Below are 24,012 nucleotides of genomic sequence, written 5' to 3'. Positions count from 1 at the left end.
GATCAACTCGTTAGAGGGGAGGCCAGCGAGTAACATAGCGACAGATTTGTTATGAATCATGTCTGTTGCTGTTGCTTGTGTGATACAATGGGAAGTTAGTTCAGCTCTCGTCTTATGGCTAGTTAACGGGAGTTGATCTACTCCTGTTTAGCTTTTAGATTTGTGAATAGTTTAAAAATCTAGCTGCTGGACGCTGTGGTTTCATCCCTCCTATGCCTCACCCACTCTGCCTTCATGCACCTGTGGTGTGGATTGAGTACCCGAACATGGTGCGGAGCAGCGTTGGGCTGTACTACAAGTTCATTCGCCTTCCTCATGTCGTCCTCGACCAGTTCGTGTGCATCGCCCAGGAGGACTACTGGCGTATCCTCAACCATGTGGAGAAGAACACGCACAAAGTGGAGGAGGAGGGCGAGATCGTGATGGTGAAAGAGCACCGTGAGCTCGACCGCAGTGGCACCAGAAAAGGACACATTGTCATCAAGGTTAGTGATTTCAATGTCGAGGTCTTTTTATGTGCCACAGAAGTATTTTTTCTCCTCTGAAATAGTGAAATTGTCTCAGAATTTACCTTAAGCTCCAGCAAATATGCTACAAAACAGAAAATCGGGATGCGGGATTGAACTCCCGATGAACTTATTGTTTAAAAATACATTGAGTCTTGTTAAAGATAGAACCATGTTAACTTTTCATCCTCAGGGTTGATCACATTTTTTACTCACAATTTTTTTACTCACAATTTACATGACAGCCCTCCTTAAAAATAACTTCTAACAAAGTTTCAAATTTGTTAAATCTAATAAAATCCATCAAATTGATCTGGGAACAACCTCAATGGACCCGCACCAGCAACACTCTCAAAGAGCCTATGCTCTTTTTAATTGTTTAAAGGCATCTTCGGAGCCATTAGTGTTTGCTGAAGCATTTTCTTGTACACCACATTACAAAAGCAACACAATGCCTTTTGATCCTTCTCCCAAGGCTCATGGAGTACGTATCGATCACATAATGGGCCTGAATGAATTTCTCGCCCCACATCAGAGCAGGATTGCTGCTGCCTTGAAGAAACACGGCCCGTTCAAATTAGTCAATTCACAAGTGTTAGCATTTCTTCTCGGTTTTAAACTTTACCTCTTGCAGTGGGCAAAATTGGATCCATTTCAAGTTTCTCTTCCCTGTCTGATGAATCATTTCCCCCCAGAAACATCCACTGTGACATCGACAAATTTAGAATTCTGTATGTTGGACAGAATGTGCCTCTATTCATTCTAAACAAAGTCAACTCATCCAGAAAAATAAATCTAATCCATTTATTCACGTGCGTGTGTTTGTGCCTCTGCGGTGCTCTGTAGTTCATGATCTGTTGTCAGCAGGGACACATGCATGTGTGGAATGTTTCCTGTATCTCATGGCTTTATGCCTTTTTGCCACCAACAGGGAACCCCAGACCGTCTGATCATGCACCTGGTGGAGGAACCATCGGTAGTGGACCCCACATACATCGAAGACTTCTTGCTGACCTACAGGACCTTCCTGTCAAACCCCATGGACGTTGGCAAGAAGCTGTTTGAGTGGTTCCAGGTGGACACCCTCCGGGATACGGTGAGTTTGTTCGCCCTTGTTTTTGGCGGGTGTGTGTTTACTGAGTTGAGAATAATGACGAAAAGTCTGGCGCTTGTGTGTGGAACAGCAGCATTTGTATACCGGGGTGTTGGAGCCTTCCAACCGTTCTGTACGCTTGGTGTAACAATGCTAATCATTTGTATTTATGCATGTCGATAAAAAAATAAATCAAGTGTTGCTGTGCAGATCAATACAAGCTGAGCCAGCTCAGCTGTCCCCCTGTCCACCAGCAATTTATGCCAGGTTGACACTCCTGTTGTCTGCGACTGCTTTAACATAAGATTAGTTCTGTGTTGTCAATAGTCCTCATGTTTTTGCCATCTAGGCTTTTAATCTGCCGCCCTTTTAGGCAGAGGTTTACTTGCAATAATTCAGTTGAAAGCAGCAGGATATGGACAGAGTGGTGAAGTTGTCACTTAATAAGCATGTTGATTTATTCTTTGCTGCTATCACCAGCGTACAGCTGTGGAATAAAAACACGTACATGTTCAATGTTTTCACTGTTTCAAAAGAAAAACAATTACAATGAGAAAGAAATGTAAAAAAGCACAGCGATTTTACATTAGTTACAGTCAGGTTTAGACAGCATCGCAGTGTAATGAGCCAGGAACGCTGCTGTGGCCTTGTGGACACAACACATACATTATAAACATCATATCCTGCTTCTATAATTGTCCCTAAAACAGGCTTGTGCCGCTACTACTGTTTCATTATGTGTGTGCAACATAAGAGAGAGCTCATGTGAAGCATAATGTGACCGCAGGTGACAAGAATAGTGCTGCTGTGGGTCAACAACCATTTCAATGACTTTGAGGGTAACCCAGCCATGACACGTTTCCTGGAGGATTTTGAGAAACTTCTAGAAACAACGGTAAGACACCGTTCAGCTTAGCTTGTGTTTCACTCGACACCTTTAGCTGCACGTGCAAACCGACATTACACAGTTAATAATGTCATAATTTCCCCATCCGTTGCCCATTGTCAGAAAATGAAAGGCCATTTGCGACTGCTGAACATAGCGTGCGCAGCCAAGGCTAAGTTAAGGCAGATCACCCTACAGAAGGCGTCCAGGGACTCGCCGCTCCACTTCAGCGTGCAGGGAGGGAGCGAGAGGGGATTCGGCGTCTTTGTTGATTCGGTGGAAGAAGGAAGTAAAGCTGCAGAAACCGGACTCAAACGGGGAGATCAGGTGAGATGACGTAATAAGCTCAGTAATATAGTGGTTGATATATGTGCTTTAATTTTTTTAACTAAGATACTTCCTGCAACTATAGCCATAAATTCTCGTCTTGACAATGCTCGTATTGCTATATGAGCTATCCCTTCGAATAATAATTTACTGTGACCACCAGGGCAACCAAGCAGATATCAGGTGAATTCTGTTCCTATAAATTGATAAGTAACTTATAACTTGTTTCAGAACTTATGTGATCTGCTGGCTCATCTCTCGGTTACTTAATATAGAGCAGCAGTCTTCTTCCCCTTTCCTGCCATCAAGTGTGAAACTGAATAACTCAGACTGTTGGTGTTGCTAGTTTGTTTAAAAAAAAAAAAAAAAAAACCAAACTGTCTTTTTCTCCATCTTGTCTCAGATCATGGAGGTCAATGGCCAGAACTTTGACAACATCTCCATCACCAAAGCTGTTGACATCCTCAGAAATAACACGCACCTCTCACTGACCATTAAAACCAACATATTTGGTGAGCACATCCTCACAGCGCCGTTGACTCTCCCGTGCTAATGGGCTCAGATGGTGACCCTCTGTCCTCTGCTCTGCCTCACATCCAGTCTTCAAAGAGCTCCTCAGCAGGGTGATGCATGAAAAGAAGAACGGGGGTCCTCATATACCCAAGATCCAGGAGAAGAAAGGCAACCGCTTTTCCATCCCTGACCTTCCTGGAGATATGGAGTTCCCCAGTGACCACAAGAGCAACAGGAAACTGAAGGCCAACACTGTGTCGGGAGGTCGAAACAAGATCAGGAAGATGCTGGAGAAGACGCGCTTCAGCATTCTACCACCCAAACCATTCAGGTGAGCTTGCTAATGTAGTTATAGAATTAAAAATGATTTTTTATTGTTGAAAGTTCAGACAAATGGAGTGAAAGTGACACTGAATATAAGATCGTATAATGCAATTTGAATCAACACCGGCCCAGACTTGTGCACCATATGATGCCCCCACCCTCAAATGCAAGAAAGCAGATTGTATTCATCTAAGTCGCAAGAACATAAAAGGCATCATCGGCACCTTCATCAAATAACCATTGTCCTCGTCATCCATAACCATCCATTGTCCCCGCAGCATCTGGAGCAATTGAAAGCAATTTTGCAGATGGCGGCTCATATTCAATATTCCAGCCGTGACGCACAGATACGAGCCTGATTTCATTTCATCTTTTCATGCTTCCCGAAGCCTCATTAAACTCCACACTCTGTCGGCGCGCCAGAGAAGAGAGAGACGTGGCTCTCGCCCTGTTAATTACGTAGCAAACTGTTGGGAAGGCTGCAAAGCCCAGGCGCTCTGACAGAGAGGCAGTCTCCCGCATCCCTGGCTGCTCTCCGTCTCCACTCAGTCGTTCTCCAGCCCTGCAGCGATTACCTCCACAAAAGCTGCGTGCAGATCATCCACATCACGCTCCTATTGATCCGATGCGTGGCTGTAAACGCCCCTGTGCTGCATCCGTTTATTGACCCAAACAAAGGCCGTCAGCGCTTTTTGTCTTGCGTGTCGGCCCCGCTGGCCCCGCTCTTTGGTGTCTGATTCAAAGGACCGAGCACAGACATGATTAGGTTCATTCGGGTTTCATGTAGCCGGTTCAGATGAAACTTTGACGGCAGGCGTCTCTTTAAAGTGGCCTTCTGTGCTCGCCCAGCTTAGAGTTGAAATAATAAGATATTAGACACTTTCTTATCCCCACAGAGGTCAGCCACCCCACCAGCAGCTCTTTCAGGAGTTGGCTGACATTGTGCTACACTTTTGAAAATGATTTTAAGCAACAAGGACGCTCGGGCTATAAAGCAGCCGTTTTGCTGTCAAATGAAGTTCTCCTAGCTCCCGTAAGCAGCTTTACACACATCCCATATTGCGCAATCAGAGTGATTTACACACAGAGGATCGGAAAGCAATAGACAAAGGTTCCGGCCTTTGGTCGCTTTGTCTCGTGATCTGGAGTTGATTTATCAAGATTACAATAAAGAGGTAACCCCATGATGCCATTCTCATCCCGTCCACATCTTTGACATTTGATAAGATATTAAATCATGATGTGTATCACTGTAACAACTGTGTTATTGAAGGGGTCCCAACACTCGCTCATCAAGACGTCCTCATTTTACTGCAGCACTGATTCACCTTCATAAAGAACTGTCATCTCCTGTGTACCATCCATGCAGGTGCCTTGCTATTGTGGCTCAGGCATCAATCCACAAAAATCTTTCAGATTTAGTCATTTCATTTTGAAACTAGCGTAGCCAGCAGTCTACTCTGGCATAATCACCCTCGACAGATCCTACAGAAGCTGGAGGTTCATTATGAAATTACTCCTCACTTTTTTCAGTTCCCATTTCTGCTTGAACTGTGGCCCTTGTCCTCTACCTTCACCTTGTTGTTGTTTGGTTGTTTTAAACGGATGCAAATGAAAATCCTCAGCACTCAGCTGCACCTCGGTGCTTCTGGACTGAGTCAACAGAGCTCTGCTTGGTTTTATTTTTTCTTTTGTTTTCACGCTTTCACACTTTCCGATGCCGTCTCTGCTGCGTCAGGGGCCTGTTTGGGTAAGACTTCTTACACAACTTCCCATTTACTAACCATTTGACCATACATTCGCCTGTCAGCAGGGATCCACAGACACACGTCCACTTGCTTGAACTTTCCAGAGCTTCATTTACAGGTTTCATGCTAATCCATAGATCCCACTTTCTAGAGTCAGTGTGTTGTGTATTTGATCATATTTAAACCATCGTTAATGTTTGGTCATCATTCTTCCAGTGGTCATCCTTGATTGATCCGAGCAAAACGTCCGATAAGCAGAACTGAACTTTATGCTGACAAAACTTTTCCTGTTTTAGCGTCCAGAATTATTATTGGAAACTAGAATCGGATTAGTAGAGCTGACAGACTCTTTGCAATCATTTTATCACGATCTTCTGTCTAAATCAGACCTATTACCCCCTCGTTGTTCTTCTCTTTGCGCTATCTTGTCCCGTCCATCTTCCCTCCCTCTATTGACTAGTCACTGTGAGGCTACTGAGCCTTTGCTTTCAACTGTGTTAATAGAAAGACCACATTAGTGCACATTAGACACCCAGACTTAAGCTCGCTCAAGCTCTCGACCACAAGTCACCACAGTGTTTCAATGTCAGTGTCTGATCATTAGAAATACATTTGAATTTTTAGACTTACCGGTAAACAAAATCTTTCTATACTTAAAATTTTTTTTAAATCTAATGGTTATAAAATGCTTTGATATCCACTTGCAGCCCCTACTTGGCGCCATTATACCTTTCACTCAGGGTCAATTTTATTAAAAAATTTAAATATATTTCGATGCGCCAGCTGGATTTTCCATTTTGCTCAGTGTTTAATGTTTTCAGTATTTAAAGGTCGCATAAAGGTTCAAACTTAACTCAAGAATTCCCAGGGAGGCAGCCATTACTGTGAGCAGAGGCACCTTCAGGACCACTCCGTTTATTATTCAAAAATACAATAGCTCTGTTGGATCTGATGACCATTTTCATTAGTATATTTATGCAGTTCTGGGCAGCCAGATGCTGCCATTAATGTAAAGGTCAATATTTGCATGTCCCAGAGTGGCAGCCAGACACATACTCTATGTAGATTTGACGGTTACGTGAATTAAAAAAACAGGAGAGGAAGAGTGTTTTCACTTTTAATAATAATATAATGTGCTTGCAGAGTTATGGCCAACACCGTATGTGCTGCCGTCTCATTTCTTCCGTGTCTCTGCTAACCCTCATTAATCCCATTGTCTCGTGCTGTGCAAACTTTTGCATCTCTTTCCATGAATGCTCCTGGTTGTGAAGTAGCCGTGCACCGATTTGTCTCATGAAACAATGAAAGTGGGGAAAAGGCTGCAGGTTCTCCCTGCATTGGCAGATATATGAGATTATTCCAGCCAAGGTGTCCCACCGCTCCTCATTTGGCTGCTTTATTCCCGAGCTTCCACTGATCCCCAACCCTGCTCTGCTCTGCTCTGCTCTGCTCTGCTCTGCAGCGATGGCGGCATGGTCCAGTCTCAGGACGACAGCATCGTGGGCACCAAGCAGTGTCGCCACAGCGTGGCCATCATGCCCATCCCCGGAAACCTGTCGTCCAGCAGCCCCGACCTGCTGCAGCCGGCCACCAGCGTCCTCGACTTCTCCAACCCTGCAGGTAAGAAATCTCAATGAAGAGGAGACTGTGAACCATGAAGTGATCGACCTGTTTGCAGGTTTGGGTAAAATTTTCTTTACTGCTTATTCATAATTATACAGATATTAAGTTTGAACTTTTCGGAGCATCAAATCCGTCCTTGCAGTGAAGGAGTGCAGTGCACAGGCTTGGAGACAGCCTGTCACCCTTGACTACAATCTCATAAAGCAGCCTCGGCCAAGTGTAGTATGGGTTCCCTTTTCACCTACACCAGCTCTCCTCTTTTATCTGTCGCTCTTCTTGAAAAACAATTATTCTCACTCGAGCTGACATAGGAACACACATCCACTCGGCAGCTGCAGGGCTGCAGCAGGCAGGGAGGGAGCGAGAGCACCTGGGGGGGTCCTCCTTTCTGAAGTGTTGCAGACTTGTGTACGTCTGACAGGAACATACCTTCTGGACTGCAAAGCCTGCGTATTTCTTCTCTGCTCGGCGGCGTTCTGCACTTATTTCACATGAAAGGACGGGATTTGTGTGATTGAAATATGGTGAGGGGAAAGAAAATTGGGACGGAAACGAAGAGAGAAATTAGCCTCTTATTTATTCCCCTGGTAATCGATGAGCTCAGTGTACACGTACACGCCTCTCATTTACATACGTTGTTTTTACACTTAAACATCTCGCTCTCACACACACGCACACACACACACCGGGTCTCATTAATCATTCACATTAGATGAAGCTTCCCTCACTCGTTTGGCCTCCCACTAGTTTTAGTAGCATAGAAAGAACATCCTTCTCTTTCCCAGATCCTCTGTGGAGTTTCTAATCTCACCAAAGTTCTTCTGCATGTAATTACTCTGGATGACCTGCTGTCAGTGAATGATGATGTGTTGTACTACTTAAAAAGGCAATATTCAAAACCCTCTAGGTTGTTGTACGGTAATGCTGTCTGTCCTGGGATTAAATCTTTACATTAATTCTTCATTGGTGGGATTTTGGTTTTTAAAAGCAAACCTCGTGTCTGCCTCAAGCAGAAGGAAACGGATTTCTAGAATCAAATTCACAAATTTAAAATCCTGTTTGACCTTTCAACTCAACAAGGCTACATAGAAACCATTCGGTTAAAGATCGGTTAAAGCAGAACTGCAGCAGCAACGCTGTGTATTTGCTGTGGATGGAGGCGGTGGAACGGACTGAATGAGAACCTTTTCTCTTTCTCTGCTCTTTCTGTCGAATTTTACTCGTTCTCGTCTCGTCCTCTCGCTCTGATTTTAAACAGATGTCTTTATGCCGACACGATGAGTCATACCAGGCCTCTCTGGGATCAAGGGAACAGATTCAAGCTATAATAAAACTCCTCTCAGCTTTTCTTCTCTGCATCAGTGTTTTCAGTTTGGAGCTTTTCTTTGTACTGCGCTCGCTGTTTTCCCTCCTGCCTTATTCACTGAATTGTCTCTTTTCTCCCCCCTCTGCATTCCAAAGCTTTGGGACTCTACTGTAAGTATACGTCCCTTCAATTCCGTAGTCAGAACGTACAGACTGTACCTCTCCTCTGTGTCACTTTTTAAGCACTTTGGCTTTTTTCCCATTGTAGTGATTTTACTTTGTTTGTTTTTTTACTTTGGCTGCATGAATAAATTCTCAGATGGGGAAGAAAATAAATGACACCTTTATAAGCAATGATAATTGATTGTCTGTTTGGCTCTGTGGGCGTCGGTTGTCCTCCAGCGGGCAGGTCAGGTTGCAGCGCATCCAGAGGATTAAATATGATTAAGCCCTTCAGATATGATAGTGAGCCACAGAGCCAAGAGCTTCCCACTCCATAATCACAAATCAAAGCTAATGAGACACTGAGCATTTTTGCTTCCACGTACTACCAAGAGGAGGAAACTGCAACCAATCTCTTAAGAGGTCAGAAAACCTCACATCCTGCAATAGTTGCAAAATAAGAATCATATGTACACGTATTGAAAATACCTTATGAACAAAGAGACACCCAGCTGAAGTTATGGAATACACTGCATGGGAAAGCAAAAGCACTGCCTTTGTCTTGATTCAGGGGGGTAAAAACCACGTGCAGGCACCATCCATTGATTTCCAGTGTTCACTAACAGTATTAGCTGCACTAAGAGCAGTGATTTTGTTTGTGCCTCTGCCTCATGCACTTGTGCAGCTATTGTTGTCAGAGAGCACCTGAAGAGGATCTCGAATCATGCAGAGGACAGATCTGCGTATCATTAGAGGTGGCACATCTCATTGCATGTCTGAATATTCTTTTTTTATTTTGTTTCCACTTGTCTTTGTGGTTTTCCCTCCATTTTCAATTGCATGATGGACGTCCTTGTCTGTTGATGGTTAATGGGCCATGGTCTCTTCCCTTGTGATACACAGGGAGGTTTAATGTAGTATTTCACTTGGGGGGGAATGTTTGTATTATTCAACACTCATCGCGCCGCCTGAGTCACGTGCAGCAGCTTCAATATCAAGTACACGGTGAAACTGGAGATTTTATCTCTGCCTGTTATTGTTGAATATCATTCAAGGCAGCAGATGATGCAGTTTATGTCTTGTTGGATTATTACATGTTGCATTTGTAGCTTTTAAACAACCCTGAATAACATTATAAGCTCAAACACTTGTAGAAAAGTACATTTTATAATGCTGTTACATGCAAAATGTTTGATAGTTGCTACTGTTCTACTGGAGGAAATTGGGCATCTCTCTAAGTATCCTTTCTGAAAATGTTTGCACAATCTACACTTCTCAAAACTAGATTCAAGACCAAATAAAGTTCAAGACTGCTATTAGATTATTGCTAAAGTGTTGATGCCATCACGTGTATTTTACATGCTGTATATTTTATCCTCTAACTCATCCAGCCTCACACCTTTCCCCTGTTTCTGTCTTTCGGTCAGACATCCCAGACCAGGTCATCCGGGTGTTCAAAGCCGACCAGCAGAGCTGTTACATCATCATCAGCAAGGACACAACCGCCAAGGATGTGGTGGCTCACACCGTCAATGAGTTCGGCCTCGTGGCCGCCCCCGAAACCTACTCCCTGTGCGAGGTGTCCGTCAGTCCAGAGGGCGTCATAAAGCAGAGGCGCCTCCCCGACCAGCTCTCCAAACTGGCTGATCGGATTCAGCTCAACGGCAGGTGAGAAACGGGGGTTTTAAACATCACATCCAGGCTTGCGGCAGCCACGATGTTCCTTTTGAAAAAGGCTCAGTTGTTGTTTTTTCACACATTCCTCCTCCCTCCTACGGCCCACCGTCAGTCCCTTCCCAGCTAGGTTTGTATGAATTTTTCATCTGCTGTCAGGGGTGTCTGCAGGCAGCATGGCATGTCTGGAATTATTCATACGCACTCTCACATGCATGCACGCAGGCCTATAAAGGATATAGATAACAGACCCTCTGAAATATTGTCTCAGACAATGACAGCCATGCAAATCTCTGCATATTTCTACTGTTTATCCACGTCTGTTTAGTAATGTTTGCTTTTTTTTTTTTCACCTTCAGTCTTTAAAGGCAGGGTGAGCTACAAAAAGGTTAAACTGTATATGTTTGAGAATGAGATGTGCTTTAATTGTCCCCCTTTTCACATTAAAATGCAAGATGCATTCAACTGTCAGCTTTACTGACATTTGGGAGCCAATTTCAGTCCTCTTTTCCTCTTCTTGCCTCTTTTCTGGTCTTCTAGCAGGTTAGGGTCACATCCGTGCCACGACTTGGCTCCCGTGGCTCTACAGGGAACTCTATTCAGTTAAGACCTCTCAGAGCTCCATTGGAGTGGAAGTGGATGACAGAGGGGTTCAATTTATAGACCTAAGATGCTCAGAATGAGGCAGGAGAGACATTCTGCTGCTGGGAGCTCTCCCCGAGAGATTAAACCAAGAGAAATATTATTCCCCCCACCCCACTTGTCCCCTCATCTTTCACTCTGCTTCGCCACGTCTTCACCCTGAGGAACGACGTGGCTATAATCTGTCAGTGTCACCAGAGTATTTATTTCTTTTTGCTCGAGCTCATTTTTAAATGGGAGACAGCAAAAAGTAGCCTTTTAGATAAAATATGAATGAGAAGAACATTCATCTTTTTTCTTTAGCATATATATGCAGAAGGAGCAGGATGAACACAGTAGTTCTAATAAAGCCCTTATAAAATGATGGGGCCTCACATTGAAATATTTGCTTTAGATTAGATCGGGCAGCTGGAATCGGATTTCTATTATTATTATAAAGTTTGATAAAATCTGTTTGAAACGAAGCTGTTTCCACGCTCATGAACTCATTGAAATGTGTTCTTTTTCCCATGGTCCTCTTCTGCAGATACTACCTGAAGAACAACATGGAAACGGAGACGCTGTGTTCAGACGAGGACGCTCAGGATCTCCTCAGGGAGAGTCAGATCTCTCTGCTGCAGCTCAGCACCATGGAGGTGGCAGCTCAGCTCTCCATGAGAGACTTTGACCTCTTCAGGAACATCGAGTCTACGGAGTATGTAACTTTTGTGGTTTCAAGCTTGCTTTTGTGATCGTTGAGAACAGAAGTTTCCAATTCTGCGTTCAATATAATTAAAATCCATTTCCCTCTAGGTATGTGGATGACTTGTTTAAACTGGACACCTCGATAGGAAGCGGTAATCTGAAACAATTCGAAGAGGTGATAAACAAGGAGACCTTCTGGGTGGCCTCAGAGATCCTGAAAGAACCCAATGCCCTGAAGAGAATGAAGACCATCAAGCACTTCATCAAGATCGCCCTGCACTGCCGGGAGTGCAAGAACTTCAACTCCATGTTTGCCATTATCAGGTCGGTCCGCACAGGAACTTCCAGAGAAGGTTGTTGGATGCTCTCATTGAGGTTTAGTGACCCAATCAACTAATAGCAGTATTTTTTTTAATCTCTTTTTGGTTGCTATACAATGCTAATGCATGATGGGATTCAGAAACACAAGAGCTCCACCTTATTGCTGCGTGTTGGGTCATTTACTGTAATGAATCAAAAATAACAAATGGAGTTCCCTCTGTGGCCCAGTGTGCCTCATAGAACCTTTAGAGTCTAGAGTGTCAGTTATATCTGCATCACTGATTTTTCTTTACTTCACCTCCTCTTATATTTGGATCAGGAGTCCTCTTTACACCTAGATGTGCAGTTGGAGGCTCTCTGCATTACGCCGAGCCTTCGCTTGCTCTTTAAAAAGCACTTAAGAGCAGCTGTGTCTCTCTCTACATGGCTCCTGGCAGCACCGTGTCTTCACACATGCAGCTCTCTGCTGCATAACCACACAGGTGACAGAAGCTGTGCTGTTCTCCACAGCTGCTGCACCACTTCTATGCAAATAATGTCAATTACCCTGCATACTGGTTGGTGTCTCCCAGCCAGGAAGGAGAGGAAGTATCGCGGGCAAAGAGATGAATGAAGAAATAAAGACTGATTTTGCTGTGTTTGCCTCCTGGTTTTTACCTGGTCCTTCTCATCCTCTTTGTCTGCTCCCCCCTGCAGCGGCCTGAACTTGGCACCGGTGGCCCGTCTGCGAAGTTCGTGGGAAAAATTGCCCAGCAAGTACGAGAAGCTGTTTGGGGACCTGCAGGATGTGTTTGACCCCTCCAGGAACATGGCCAAGTACCGCAACATCCTGAGCAGCCAGAGCATGCAGCCGCCCATCATCCCACTGTTCCCGGTGGTCAAGAAGGACCTCACCTTCTTACACGAAGGTGGGCAGAAGATATTCTTTAAGAAGAGCTACTCAGATATGAGTTCTGCTTGTTTCACTGTCCAAAGCCTCCTCTGTGTTAATTTCAGTCTCACTTGTTAGTTTTACTTCTCCAACGGTTTCTTTATTGCTATTTTAAAGTGTCGCACCGAGTCAGATCAAGACTACCCACCCAGACTTCCTCCCAAAGCTTTTCTTGTAAAGATACGGCTATGTTTAGAATTAGGAAGGACACTATCAGAACACTGTTTTAATAGAGAAAGTAGCTAAAAATTCTCCAATAACCCAGCCTGACAAGATCTAAACCACTTTGTTCTGGAAAGTAACGATGAGCAGTTCTTCACTTTGAACTTTTAGCTCAGAAGTAGCTTTGTGATCTTGAAGGTATCTCTGGTAAAAACTGACAGAACCTGGACCTCATGGTTTGTGCGTAAATGTGTAATTTCTCGCTTGTTTTTTTCCATCTCAGGCAATGACTCCACTGTCGATGGGCTGGTGAATTTTGAGAAGCTGAGGATGATTGCCAAGGAGATCAGACATGTAGTGCGACTGACCTCAGCCAACATGGACCCAGCTCTCATGTTCAGACAAAGGTTTGCTGCTTTTTAATGTCAAGAATCCTCTGAACAATTCGAGATATACTCGCGTTACCTTACTTTTAGGCGGTTGGGCTTTGCACACAGGTATAGGTCTTTTTAATCACCTCAAATAGTCCTTAAAGGTGTCACATCTAAAGAATTCTCCATTGAACCTGAGCACCAGAGTGCAGAATACAAGTTTAGTTCAAATTACTAACAATATGAGCATACTGGGAACCACTGCACACTGTAGTCCACCAGTCTGTCGGGATCCTTCCTGCACACCCTCAAGGTCTGGTTCCATCAGTGCTTACTCACTTCTTGTTCTGGCAGTACAAGTTGCAGATTAACTAGACGGGAGGTAGAACTGATACTGACCCCAGCGTGTAGTTGGTATCAGTCGGGTTGTCTGTCACTTTTTATCACTGCTGCAGTGCATGACTGCCCCCTGCAGACCCTCACTGTGTACTACAAGCTCACATCGCCACAACAGAACAGACTTGATTATAGACTAATGCAGAGCTTCGTCTGTGCACAAAGGTTCCTCATAAATACGGGCAGTAGCTGAAACAATCATGCGCACAATCCACCCCCTCTGGGTTGCTATGGGGAGATGTCATGTGTGGTGTTGCCCTCATCTCCAGTCATTTCCCGTTTGTTGTGTTGCGGCATGACATCAACATAGTCTTGTCCACCCCCGACCCCTGAACTTGTCTCTAAGTCACGCTTCGATCTTCACACCTCTTGCTTGCAGGAAGAAGAGGTGGAAGAGTTTAGGGTAAGTTTGTCATGGTATTGGTTTCATCCCATTTTACTCTGGACTGGCAGAAAATGAAATCTACCCTGCACTTCACCCCACCACCACCATAAGCTCTGCATGCATTCCCCCGTCCCTAATCCGAGCCTACACGTGTCTGCCTGTGCCTGTTTGTCTCTATTTATTAACATTTGCGGTGCCCATACACATCAACCATACATTAAAGACCATCAATGACCTATTAACTGTCCATAGAAATGTATATTTGAGTCATATAGTAGCTTGAAATCAAACTGAGGATCTGGTTTTTACCCAGAGTTTCTCATTTAAAACCAAATCTCCTAGCAAGGTTCAGTAAATATAGGCAAAGATTGCATGTTGGTCACAAATTCTGTCTTGATAAAAGGTCGAGAATAAGGGGCCTTTATGTGCGACTGTGATGCAGGAATATTTTTAGATACTATCTGACTCGCGTTTGCTCTGTGTTGGTATCCGCATCCCAGTGTAATATTCCGTGGATTGAATTCCGTGCGCTGTTTTTCTAACCCTTGTTGCCTCCATCTGAGCTGCTGCTGTGACCGCATGACATAAGCAAGAGCCGCCTCCATCCCAGTTGCATGGTCTAATGCGATGCGTTACCCAAAGGCAGAATGTATAGATTTTGTTGTGGGAGATGTATTTGAAAGTACGTCTGCTTGTTTTATTCGTGATTGAATTGATTGTTGTTGTTTTTTTTCTTTCTGTCTGTCAATCTGTCCTTCTTGTGTGCATCTCCTTCATTTCTCCTCCATTTATTCCCTTTTCCCCACATTTCACCTGTTTAAATTTCCTCCCACGTTCCTTTTAAATTCCCCCTGTAAGGTCCTTGAGTCAAGGAAGCACCAACTCCAACATGCTGGACGTGCAGGGCGGCGCCCATAAGAAACGAGTGCGCCGCAGCTCCCTGCTCAATGCCAAGAAGCTGTACGAAGACGCTCAGATGGCAAGAAAGGTGAAGCAGTACCTGTCTAACCTGACGGTGGAGACGGACGAAGAGAAGCACCAAGTCATGTCCCTGCTGTGTGAGCCCTCCTACAGCACCTGTGAGTGAAGCAAAAGCCCTTTAGCCCTGAACCTGTACCACATAAATGAACCTGTACCACATAAATTTCAGCCGTAGTGTTAGAACTGGGCCAATGTACAAGTGCAAACACCAGCAAAAAAGGGAAAGAGCCGCCTCGCTTAAAATAACACAAGTTGTCGAGTTTTACTGCCCCCTAGTGGCAATAACACCGTATATAATACACTGTAGATCTGGAGGTTTGCCCCAAGAAATATAACAGATTTTTAATCATCCTGTTGTTTCAGTGTCTAAGTACGTAAATGAGAGGCGATCCACAAAGTCGGACATGTCCCCGGTGTCACTGAGGTCAGCTCTGCCTTCAGCCAAAACTCAGAACAGGGTGTCCCAAGTGCTTCAGGTCCAGGTCCCGCTGAATCACCTACGGAAGAAGAGCACTGCCAAGGACACGGGCACTCCTAGTGCGTACAGCTGTATGATGATATTTATTAGCGTTATTCTCATTTCCTACTTTAATTCTCTTGTTTTTCCTTCAGATTCCAACTCTCCCCAGGTGGTTAAGAAACCTCCAGTGAGCTCATCAGAGGAGTGGAGCTCCAAGAGACCGTCCGATGACGCCGTTTCCCTCATTTCTTCCCTTCACTCCAGTCCTACAGTGTCGCCGCATGGTTCCCCACGCAAAGGTGCGTTAAAAGCTCACAAACTATGTCAGAATTCCTTCTAATGTAATAATCTTTTTCTGTTTTCTTACCAGTTGGAGGAGTTGCCAAGTCCCACAACTCCAGCCAGATGAACCTGTCAGGATCGTCCTCGTCACTGACCAGTGATGCCAGCACCAAAGCCGGCACCGTCAGCCTACGCAGCTACGGCATAGGTGGGGCTCTTCTCCACAAAAGGATCCAGATGATAACCAGGCAGAACAGTAGGGAAAGACCCAGAGATATAAAGGAGGAGGAGGAGGAGGAAGGAGATGGAGAGAAAGAAAGTGGAGGGGAAAGAAAGAGGCAGGACAACAGAGGCAGATCCAGACAGCAGAGCCACCACAGAGCACAGGTAGTCTTAAGGCCACCCAGCTCCAGCTCCAGGGCACAGGGAACAGATGCAATGACTCTCACTGGGTGTGTTCCCAGTCAGCCAGGTGTGGGACCCATGAGTCCCCCACCTTCCTCCCAGCATCATAAATTCAAACCCAAACCCCCAGAGTCCCCCATCAGGACCAGGCTGATGTCACCATTCAGAGCACTGAGGGAAAGGAGCCGGTCCAAAGAGAGACCAAAGGCAGTCCGGCCTCGTTCCCATGGTGGGGAGATAAAGACAGAGGCCCCGCCCTCCTCAAAAGAGGACAAACAGGAAGAGGAGAGGGCCAAGAGGTCGGTCAGCCCCAACCCTTTCCTGTGGCTCTGCAGGGCCAGACACCTCAGGAGTCATACTGTCTGACAGACACAAACATCTCAGCCGCCACACGGCAAATAGGAAGACGTCTCCGGGCAACGGTGACACAAAACTGTGTTGTGCTGCCCCCAAATTTCACTTGAGAAACACAAACTCGAGCAAGTGCGAGTGTGGACGCTCCCATTGCTGCGTCAGCCAACCCACACGCAGCTAATATAAACTGCAGCTGAGACATTCCCGTCCTCGTACGTTTCTATCCTGCAGTGTTCTAGAGTCGCATTAATTATGTGCTGCTTTGTTCCCTCATCTGTCTGCAGATGTTTGTTAGCTCCAGGATGGATCTTCAGTGTTGCCACAGAAGCAGCTGTATTCTTTGAGTCTTGTTCAATGTCCTAGATGATCAATAATGCACTGCTCATCATGGATGATGTGTTTAGAATCACCATATGCTGCTTGGTCCATTTTCACCACTTGGCTTTGATCTCTGTTCATGAGCCATCAAGGAACGCTGTTTCTGGAATTATATCTGATTCCCCCTCAGAAAAGAGAGAGTTTCAGCTTTCATGTGTGGAGCTGTTCAGACTTGTTGGTGTTTGAAAGTGTTCCTCAGCCTTTGCTGTGATGTCACCGTTCTTCCTTAATTACAGAGAACTGGAGACGCCGACATGCCCAAAGTTTGGCCAGTTTTTGCTGCGTTTCTGTCCGTTTGTGTTACTGACCTGCTGTTAACAGAGGCAGATTTTCTTGAATCGGTTTCACCCATTTCATCCATCGTATTTGTGCCATTTTCATTAAAAATGTGGTTTCAATAGTTCATCCGCAGCTGTGAAAGTGTCCCGCAGTTCTCCGTCCTATTCGAGGTTATTGTACTTCCTGGCGTTTACGCCAACACGTGACCGTTTTGCCACATTCCCACAGTCCCAGTGAAACAAATTGCTCAGCAGATCACTTGTTTTCACCCTAGCTCAGGTATGTCCTGCCATTGTTTCCTTTTAGTCGATATCTAAAACGCTGCATTTGCGTTACCAGGTCTGACCGCCAGGGGGCGGCATACACACAGCGTGTCTATTATAGTTTACACTGCGATAAAGTCAAAATCAGGTAGAAGAGAACAGTTGGTAGCACCCAGATATGTCTCGTGCCATGCTGCCTCATCTGTGTATACACATTTGATGAGCTCTTCCTCCTTGTCTCAGCTGTCCCCTTGCTTGCCTGTCCTCCAGGTTATGCTTTCCTCCCAGCCAGTAAAGCTGACAACCTTTCGGACTCGAGCCACAGCGAGATCTCTTCCCGCTCCAGCATCTGTTCGGTGGACTCCATGCCGGCTCCGGGGCCCGACGACCGTTGCAGCAGCGGCAACAGGACCGCCGCCGGCGCGGCGATGCCGACGCCCACCGCGGTGGCGGACGGCACAGCGGCGACGTACACACACTCCAATGCTGACTACAGCCAGCCGAGCACCAGGTGGGGAACCTGGGGGGGGGAGTCATTATGCTGGATGTTTATTAGCGCCCACATTTACCCTTTCCCCTCCATCAGTTTTTACACTGGCTGATTTTTAATCCGAACAACACTTTTTACTGTCTGCAGTCGCTTTATAGCTGCTTCTGTCTCACGAAGACGCGACTATAAAAGCCGCTGAGACCCAATCATAGCTCCTCTTTCCTGATATTATATTAGCCGCGCCGCCTCCTGTTATAACAGAGGCCTCGTATAACCAACGCGGCCCCCCTGCACCCTCTCCTCTGCCCAATAAACCCAAGTTCTGCTTCATATTTATGGTGGAGACGAACAAATGAGTTTGTTTTAAAAGTCGGCCATATTGAACCGCGGCTTATGGCTTCATGCATCAAGAGTCGTCCCCGTTTGACCTTTCCGACCTTGCTAATCGTTAAATTCCCGTGTTCGTCCGCAGTAACTCTTCGCCGCTGGCGCGAGGCCACGTCCCGCGCGGCTCCACCTTCACCTCTTCCGCCTCCACGGAGGAGCTGACCCCGGACCACGCCTCCCTGGACTCCGTGGCCGACAGCGGCCGCGGCAGTTGGACCTCCTGCTCCTCCAACTCCCACGACTCCTTCCAGAGCCTGCCGCCCTCCTCCTGCCGGCCCTGGGACCACGGCATCCACGGCCACCCGCTGGCCTTCGCGCACCTGGGGGGGTTCAAGCACACGCAGCTGGCCGGGCCCATCGCCGAGATCGAGGCGGCCACTCAGGCGTGGATGAACGAGGACGCCGCCGCCAAGCAGCACTCCAGGAACTCCAGCTCCGACCTCTCCAACCAGTCGCGGCAGAGCTGGGCGTCGTCCAGCTCGCTGTCCGACACCTACGAGGGGAATTACGGCACGATAAAGCGGCGAAACACCGCGGAGCATCCCTCCTCGCCAACCAGCGAGGAAGGCGGGCAAAGCACAGACCACGTCTACAAAACTGTGACGTCAAGCACAGAGAAGGGCCTCATAGGTGAGGGCTCGGGTTGCCAGTTTGATTCCCCGTAAACACAGGCGCTCTGCTCTGTGGTTAACGAGAGAAAATAGTGCCGTGGCGGCGTCAGTAATGTTTACAGTGAAATCCTGCGGCGTTCTGCTGCTTGACCTCAGCAGTCATTTAGCAGCTCGGCCGTTAAGGGCAAATTTAGCTAATTAACGATGTGGCTGCGGACAGAGCTGGCGGTTCTGCCTGGGGGGGTAGTTTATACCCTCGGCTGCATGTCCCGCTCATTGTTTTTACTTTATTTGGTGCATGCTCATCTTTGTTTTCTGTTGATCGCCACGGCGATTTCATCCTTCCATTATTTTCCTTTGTTCCTTCTTTTATCCCCCCCCCCTCCTCCACCTCCATCCCTCTCCTCCTTTCCCTCCCGCCTGCATCCAGTGTACTGTGTCACCTCCCCTGCCAAGGATGAGCGTTACCGAGCTCCCCCTCCCACTCCTCCAGGCTACCAGGGTCTGGCTCTGGGGGATCTGGGCCTCGCAGACGCAGTAGTGAGCGGGCCCGGAGGCCTCGGCCCCCGGCCTCCTCACCTCAGGCCCCCCGACTACAGTGTTGCCCTGCAGAGGAGCAAACTGCTGCAGAGCCCCGGAGCGTCCGGCGGCCTGGCCGAGGCCCGGAGGTTCGCCGCCAACCGCCTGCTGCAGCACCAGGAGGACCGGAGCAGCGGCTCCACGCAGGGACACTCCAGACCGGCCAGCATCTGCCTCCCCGCTCAGGACCTGGCGGACAGCGATGATGGTACCCCTCCCTTCACCCCCCCTGAAGTACGGGCACGTCCGGAGCCTCACACGGGCCTCACTTCTTCTTCTCCTGTTTTGCAGATGAGCAGGTGTCGGCGGTGTAGACGCAAACGCCGCCGTCAGGCTTCGGAACAAGCTAGCAGCCCTCCGGCGCCCTCAGAGCACATCAGAGCCCCTCACACCTGTGTGACATCACCGCTGACCAGAATGCACCGTGGGACCAGAGCAGGCGGTCACGTGACCCTCCCGACCGCCTCCCAGGACTGTCAATCATCTTTCTACAAGCGGTTTGATTTTAGGGGATTTTTAGAGCTCCGAAGGACCTCCACTCTAATTTGGGTGTCTCTTTAGATGCCTCCCACACTTTTGATCATGTACAGATACTTTTGTGTTGATGGGTTCAAGGCGGGAAGGGTTGGGGGGGGCGTGGCCCCCGCTCGCGCCCTGCCGCAGACACACTCCGGTCCCGTTATCCATCCCAGAATACGGGACGTTTGAGGTCGGAGCTGCACTCCTACGCTCCTCTGAGCTGAGCTGAAGAACAAACGCCACCTCCCCCCCCATCGCGAAATCAACACTGTGCACTCGCACCACGTGCACGCCGAACGTCCTGACTCCTCAAGGGCGGCGCGGACCTTGTAAATGTGTTCATAGCGGAGCGGGAGCGACCCGCCTGATATTTTTGTCGTATTTAAAAGCAACAAAACAAGCCAACGGACCAGCGTCCCCGAGCCCGGCCGGCGTCCTGTTCACAGTCCGTTTTGTAAAGTATTTAAAGGTTCTGCTCTAAATGTTTAGCATCAAATAGTGTTTACCTGTGGTGCAGCAGGGGTGTGACTGGAACTGGACTCTTTCGCAGTGCTTCTTCGGGTGTTTTTTGTTTGTTTTTTTTTGGCCAAAGACTTGAAATGATGGATGCTAATATATACGCGGCGTACGCGCGCATTTCTACGTCTATTTTTGTGTTCCTTTGCCGTAAATTAATGTATAGACGAGAGAGTCCTCTATAAAGCTAATTTTTTTTTTGAGTATTTTGCTACGCGGAGGGAAGCCGGCGCTGAGCTGGGCCCGTCTCCTGTCTGCGGGTCTTTGAGGAATCCGAATCCAGCCATAATCCGTGGTCGGCGCTCCCGCCTGTAGCCGTCTGCTGCTGCCTCCTGGGCCGCTGGAGCTGAACAAAGGAGACTTTTGACTCCACCAGTTGGTCCGATGCCAGATCAGCTCTTCGCCAACCGTGTGTTTTGTTCTCATTCCTCCTCTTTTATTTGAATCCTTTTTTCAGCGTTCCTCCGCTGCCCGACCTCTTCGCCAGACGTCAGTATTAATGTTCAGCCTATAAGGTTCCGACGGCGTAAACGACGCGTCGGATCCATTTCTACTCCTAAACAGGTTTTTTTCGCTGCGTTTCGCGTTGGACCCACTTGGAATGCAATAAAGAGAGTGGCGACCGTCTTCTCGGACGCTTTTTACCGGCATTAGAACGCACAAGGATAAGCTGGGATGTACAGAGGCGCTAACTCGGCCGGCGGCTCCAGGTCCGCTCTTGTCTCTCGCTCGTCGTCGCTGTCCTAACTTATGTCTTTTAGAAAGACACCCTGATTTTACTCATACGCTTTTTATGTATTTTTTACGAGTGATTGTAAATAGTTGTTCTATTTTTGTTGAAGAGAATGTCTAAAAAAAAAAAGAAAAAGAAGGAAAAAAAAAAGACCTTTTATTTCTCCAAGCCTACTGATATGAATTTGGACGATGAATAAACTGTTCAAAAGAAACCGTTGCGACGTCTTTATTGCCGTTAGCGCTCAGCTCGCTAGCGTCTGGCCGCCATCTTGCACCCGTGAGGTCATTGGTGCCAGAGTTGGTGCCTGTTTTCATCACTCGGGGCCGCAGTTACTGGCTGAACCGGGGCCCCAGGGATGGAACCAGCGCTTCCCTTCTCCAGATGTCGCCCTTCAAGGCTCTGGCGACCTCGGCGGCGCCGCCCCTCGCCGCCATCTGCCGCATTGAGCCACATAGCAGATCCAATCAGAGCTGCAAGGGTGGTGGCACGCTGAGCTCAAGGTCTGGCTCCTTTAATCACTCATTAAAGCTTTAGCAGAGCGGCAGGAAGTCACGCTGGTTACTGAGTGTGACACGCCTGCATCCAAACAACCGTGGCCAGTCAGCTGACACGCGTGGGAGAGGTCTCGGGGAGGAAAGCTGAGGTTTTTATCGATCAAAGCTCAGGAACACACAAACGTTCCCCTTTCAAAGCACCTTTTTATGAAGGAAGTCAAAGATGTTCCCCAAGTGTTGGCTGTGTGCTCCAGACTTTAAGACAAAATGCTCACTGGATGGATCATTTCTGCAGGACGGAAGATGGAAGAGGGAAGTTTTTGCTCATTCCAACCCCAAACTGCTGCTTTCGGACAGAATATTCCAGGGTAAGTTTAGCTCTGAGTGGGAATCGATCAGAAATGAGCGGAATATGACACACAACTTCAATTATACATTACAAAGGCTGAAAGAGCCCCACTGGAGGGCAGGAGGGGGAACTGTGTGTGTGTGTGTGTGTTTGTGTTTGTGTGTCTGTGTGTGTGACTTTGAAGTTGTGACTTTGTCGGGAGCAGGAGGTGGGAAAACGGGAACTTTACCACCTGAGGGTTGTGTGAACACGGGGGGCTGCTAGCAGATTCCTGTCTAAATGAAAATTTATGAGGTGAAACAGTTTGGAAAGTTTATTGTCACCAGCACCGATGCTGCCCTTGAAAACACACACGCCCACACACACACACACCTGTAAACACACACTCTCTGTTTCTGTTGGGGTCACATACTTTTTGCTGTTTCTCCTCAAATGTTGCGATGTTTCTCTCTCTGGTGTCTTTATTTTAGGTAAATACTCGTCTCCGATATGATAAATGGCTCCTCAGCAGTGAGCCCTAACCCCTATGCCGCCCCCTGCTGGTGGGTTAAATCAACCTCGCCTCCATCAGCGAAGCGCCGCAGTGACGTCGTCTCTTTTGTGGCATTTATATAAGAAAAAATGTGACTTTTAGTTAATTTCTTCATTCCAAAAATGCCGCACACTTAGCTAAATGTTGCAGTTAGCTATTAGGCCAACTGTAAGCTAGCCGCAGTGCTAACATGCAGGATTTTTTTTATCATATTCTATTATTAGAACTTGAACCCAGCCTCTGTCTTTGCACTGCAACTGCACAAAGTGTCGACTTTATCTTTCTCTATCGGGGTCAAAGGTCAGATCATGATCAACGAGGCCGCCTGGAACACCGGCCGTGTCCGACAAAGTCACACTTGTACTTCGTCTTCTCGCTCTTCACCTTCCCCTCGTGCCGCCGGCGGACTCTTGTGCCATTTTTCACCAAAGCTTTGTGATCTTTCGCCAGGCGGCGCTAAATGTTGCCCCCGTCGTAACGTTGGGGGTTTCCAAAAGCAATTAAAAAAGCTCGAATACGTCAATTAACACGAGCAAAGTCGGTCTCACGGTGTCTTTTCTTTAATTCAGTGAGAATCTGCGTGATTACCGTCTCCTGCTGTTTAGGATTTTTCATTCTCACTCTGAAAGTGTGGGGAATGTTATTGAAGCGAGTTTTGGTTGTTTCGATCATTGGCACTTTTTCTGTTAGCTTATTTGCATTTTCAAGGGAATGTTTTGATATCAGGTGGTGAAAATAGAATTTTGCCTTTGCTGGAGACCGCTACCATTTCTGTCTTCTATTCAGGGTCAAGGTGTTGAGGATCCTTCGCCCCCCCACCCGCCTCCACATCTGTGGATTATTAGTAGGGCAGGGTGTTACATGTTGAGGTGAGCCCCCTCTGGGTCACTGTGGCCATTTGTCACTGGACCGCACGGCTTCCAGCAGCTCGTAAAGCGCTCCAGGTCAGCGTCCTTGCATCTTTCCGTCCTCAGCAGCGGCGTCGCGCTGATAAATGACCCCACAGGACGGACGGCCAATAATAAGCCCTCTCTCATCCCCCACCGGATGATTTGTGACTACCTCAGGAGTTTTTAGTTCCCTCTCTGCTTTTCCTCCTTTCGCCACCTGTAAAAGCCTCAATTAAAGCCAGCAGCTCTCCTGCGGTTCCACCCGCCGCCGCCAGGGGGCAGTGCAGCACAGCGGGAATCGCTGTGTGAGATTTGTGAAAGAAGGCCACGGGGGGGGTAGATTTCCCCGCCGGAGACTGGCCCTCCTATTAAGGTGCAAATTACCATCATGTTGTCCTTGATGGAACAATGCGGGCTGAGCTTTGCGGAGGTAATGATTATATCTGCCTCAATT

The 24,012-nt window shown here is 47.3% G+C and overlaps 1 protein-coding gene across 17 annotated transcripts in view; it reads left to right on the top strand.

Moving 5' to 3' along the window:
- Positions 1-21,504, top strand: part of rapgef6 (Rap guanine nucleotide exchange factor (GEF) 6) — a 63,994-nt gene extending 42,490 nt beyond the window's left edge. For 8 of the 17 annotated variants that reach the window (XM_057055381.1, XM_057055378.1, XM_057055377.1 and 5 more), the window contains 23 exons: positions 333-485; positions 1,438-1,602; positions 2,387-2,494; positions 2,609-2,812; positions 3,216-3,324; positions 3,413-3,656; positions 5,388-5,399; positions 6,860-7,017; positions 8,482-8,496; positions 9,915-10,155; positions 11,330-11,497; positions 11,596-11,811; positions 12,505-12,716; positions 13,185-13,308; positions 14,048-14,071; positions 14,912-15,132; positions 15,398-15,571; positions 15,647-15,793; positions 15,865-15,984; positions 17,726-17,966; positions 18,418-18,962; positions 19,374-19,730; positions 19,814-21,504. In XM_057055381.1, coding sequence (XP_056911361.1) covers positions 333-485; positions 1,438-1,602; positions 2,387-2,494; positions 2,609-2,812; positions 3,216-3,324; positions 3,413-3,656; positions 5,388-5,399; positions 6,860-7,017; positions 8,482-8,496; positions 9,915-10,155; positions 11,330-11,497; positions 11,596-11,811; positions 12,505-12,716; positions 13,185-13,308; positions 14,048-14,071; positions 14,912-15,132; positions 15,398-15,571; positions 15,647-15,793; positions 15,865-15,984; positions 17,726-17,966; positions 18,418-18,962; positions 19,374-19,730; positions 19,814-19,836 — 3,981 coding nt within the window. In that variant the 3' untranslated portion in view covers positions 19,837-21,504. The remainder of the gene's footprint in view (positions 1-332; positions 486-1,437; positions 1,603-2,386; positions 2,495-2,608; positions 2,813-3,215; positions 3,325-3,412; positions 3,657-5,387; positions 5,400-6,859; positions 7,018-8,481; positions 8,497-9,914; positions 10,156-11,329; positions 11,498-11,595; positions 11,812-12,504; positions 12,717-13,184; positions 13,309-14,047; positions 14,072-14,911; positions 15,133-15,397; positions 15,572-15,646; positions 15,794-15,864; positions 15,985-17,725; positions 17,967-18,417; positions 18,963-19,373; positions 19,731-19,813) is intronic. The other 9 variants (XM_057055382.1, XM_057055374.1, XM_057055383.1 and 6 more) reach the window with 7 other exon arrangements.
- Positions 21,505-24,012: the final 2,508 nt, after the last annotated feature.

This window comes from Takifugu flavidus, chromosome 14 (assembly GCF_003711565.1).
Source record: "Takifugu flavidus isolate HTHZ2018 chromosome 14, ASM371156v2, whole genome shotgun sequence".
Classification (NCBI taxonomy): domain Eukaryota; kingdom Metazoa; phylum Chordata; class Actinopteri; order Tetraodontiformes; family Tetraodontidae; genus Takifugu; species Takifugu flavidus.
Note: the sequence above shows the minus strand (reverse complement) of the source record. Positions and strands in the feature narration are given on the sequence as shown.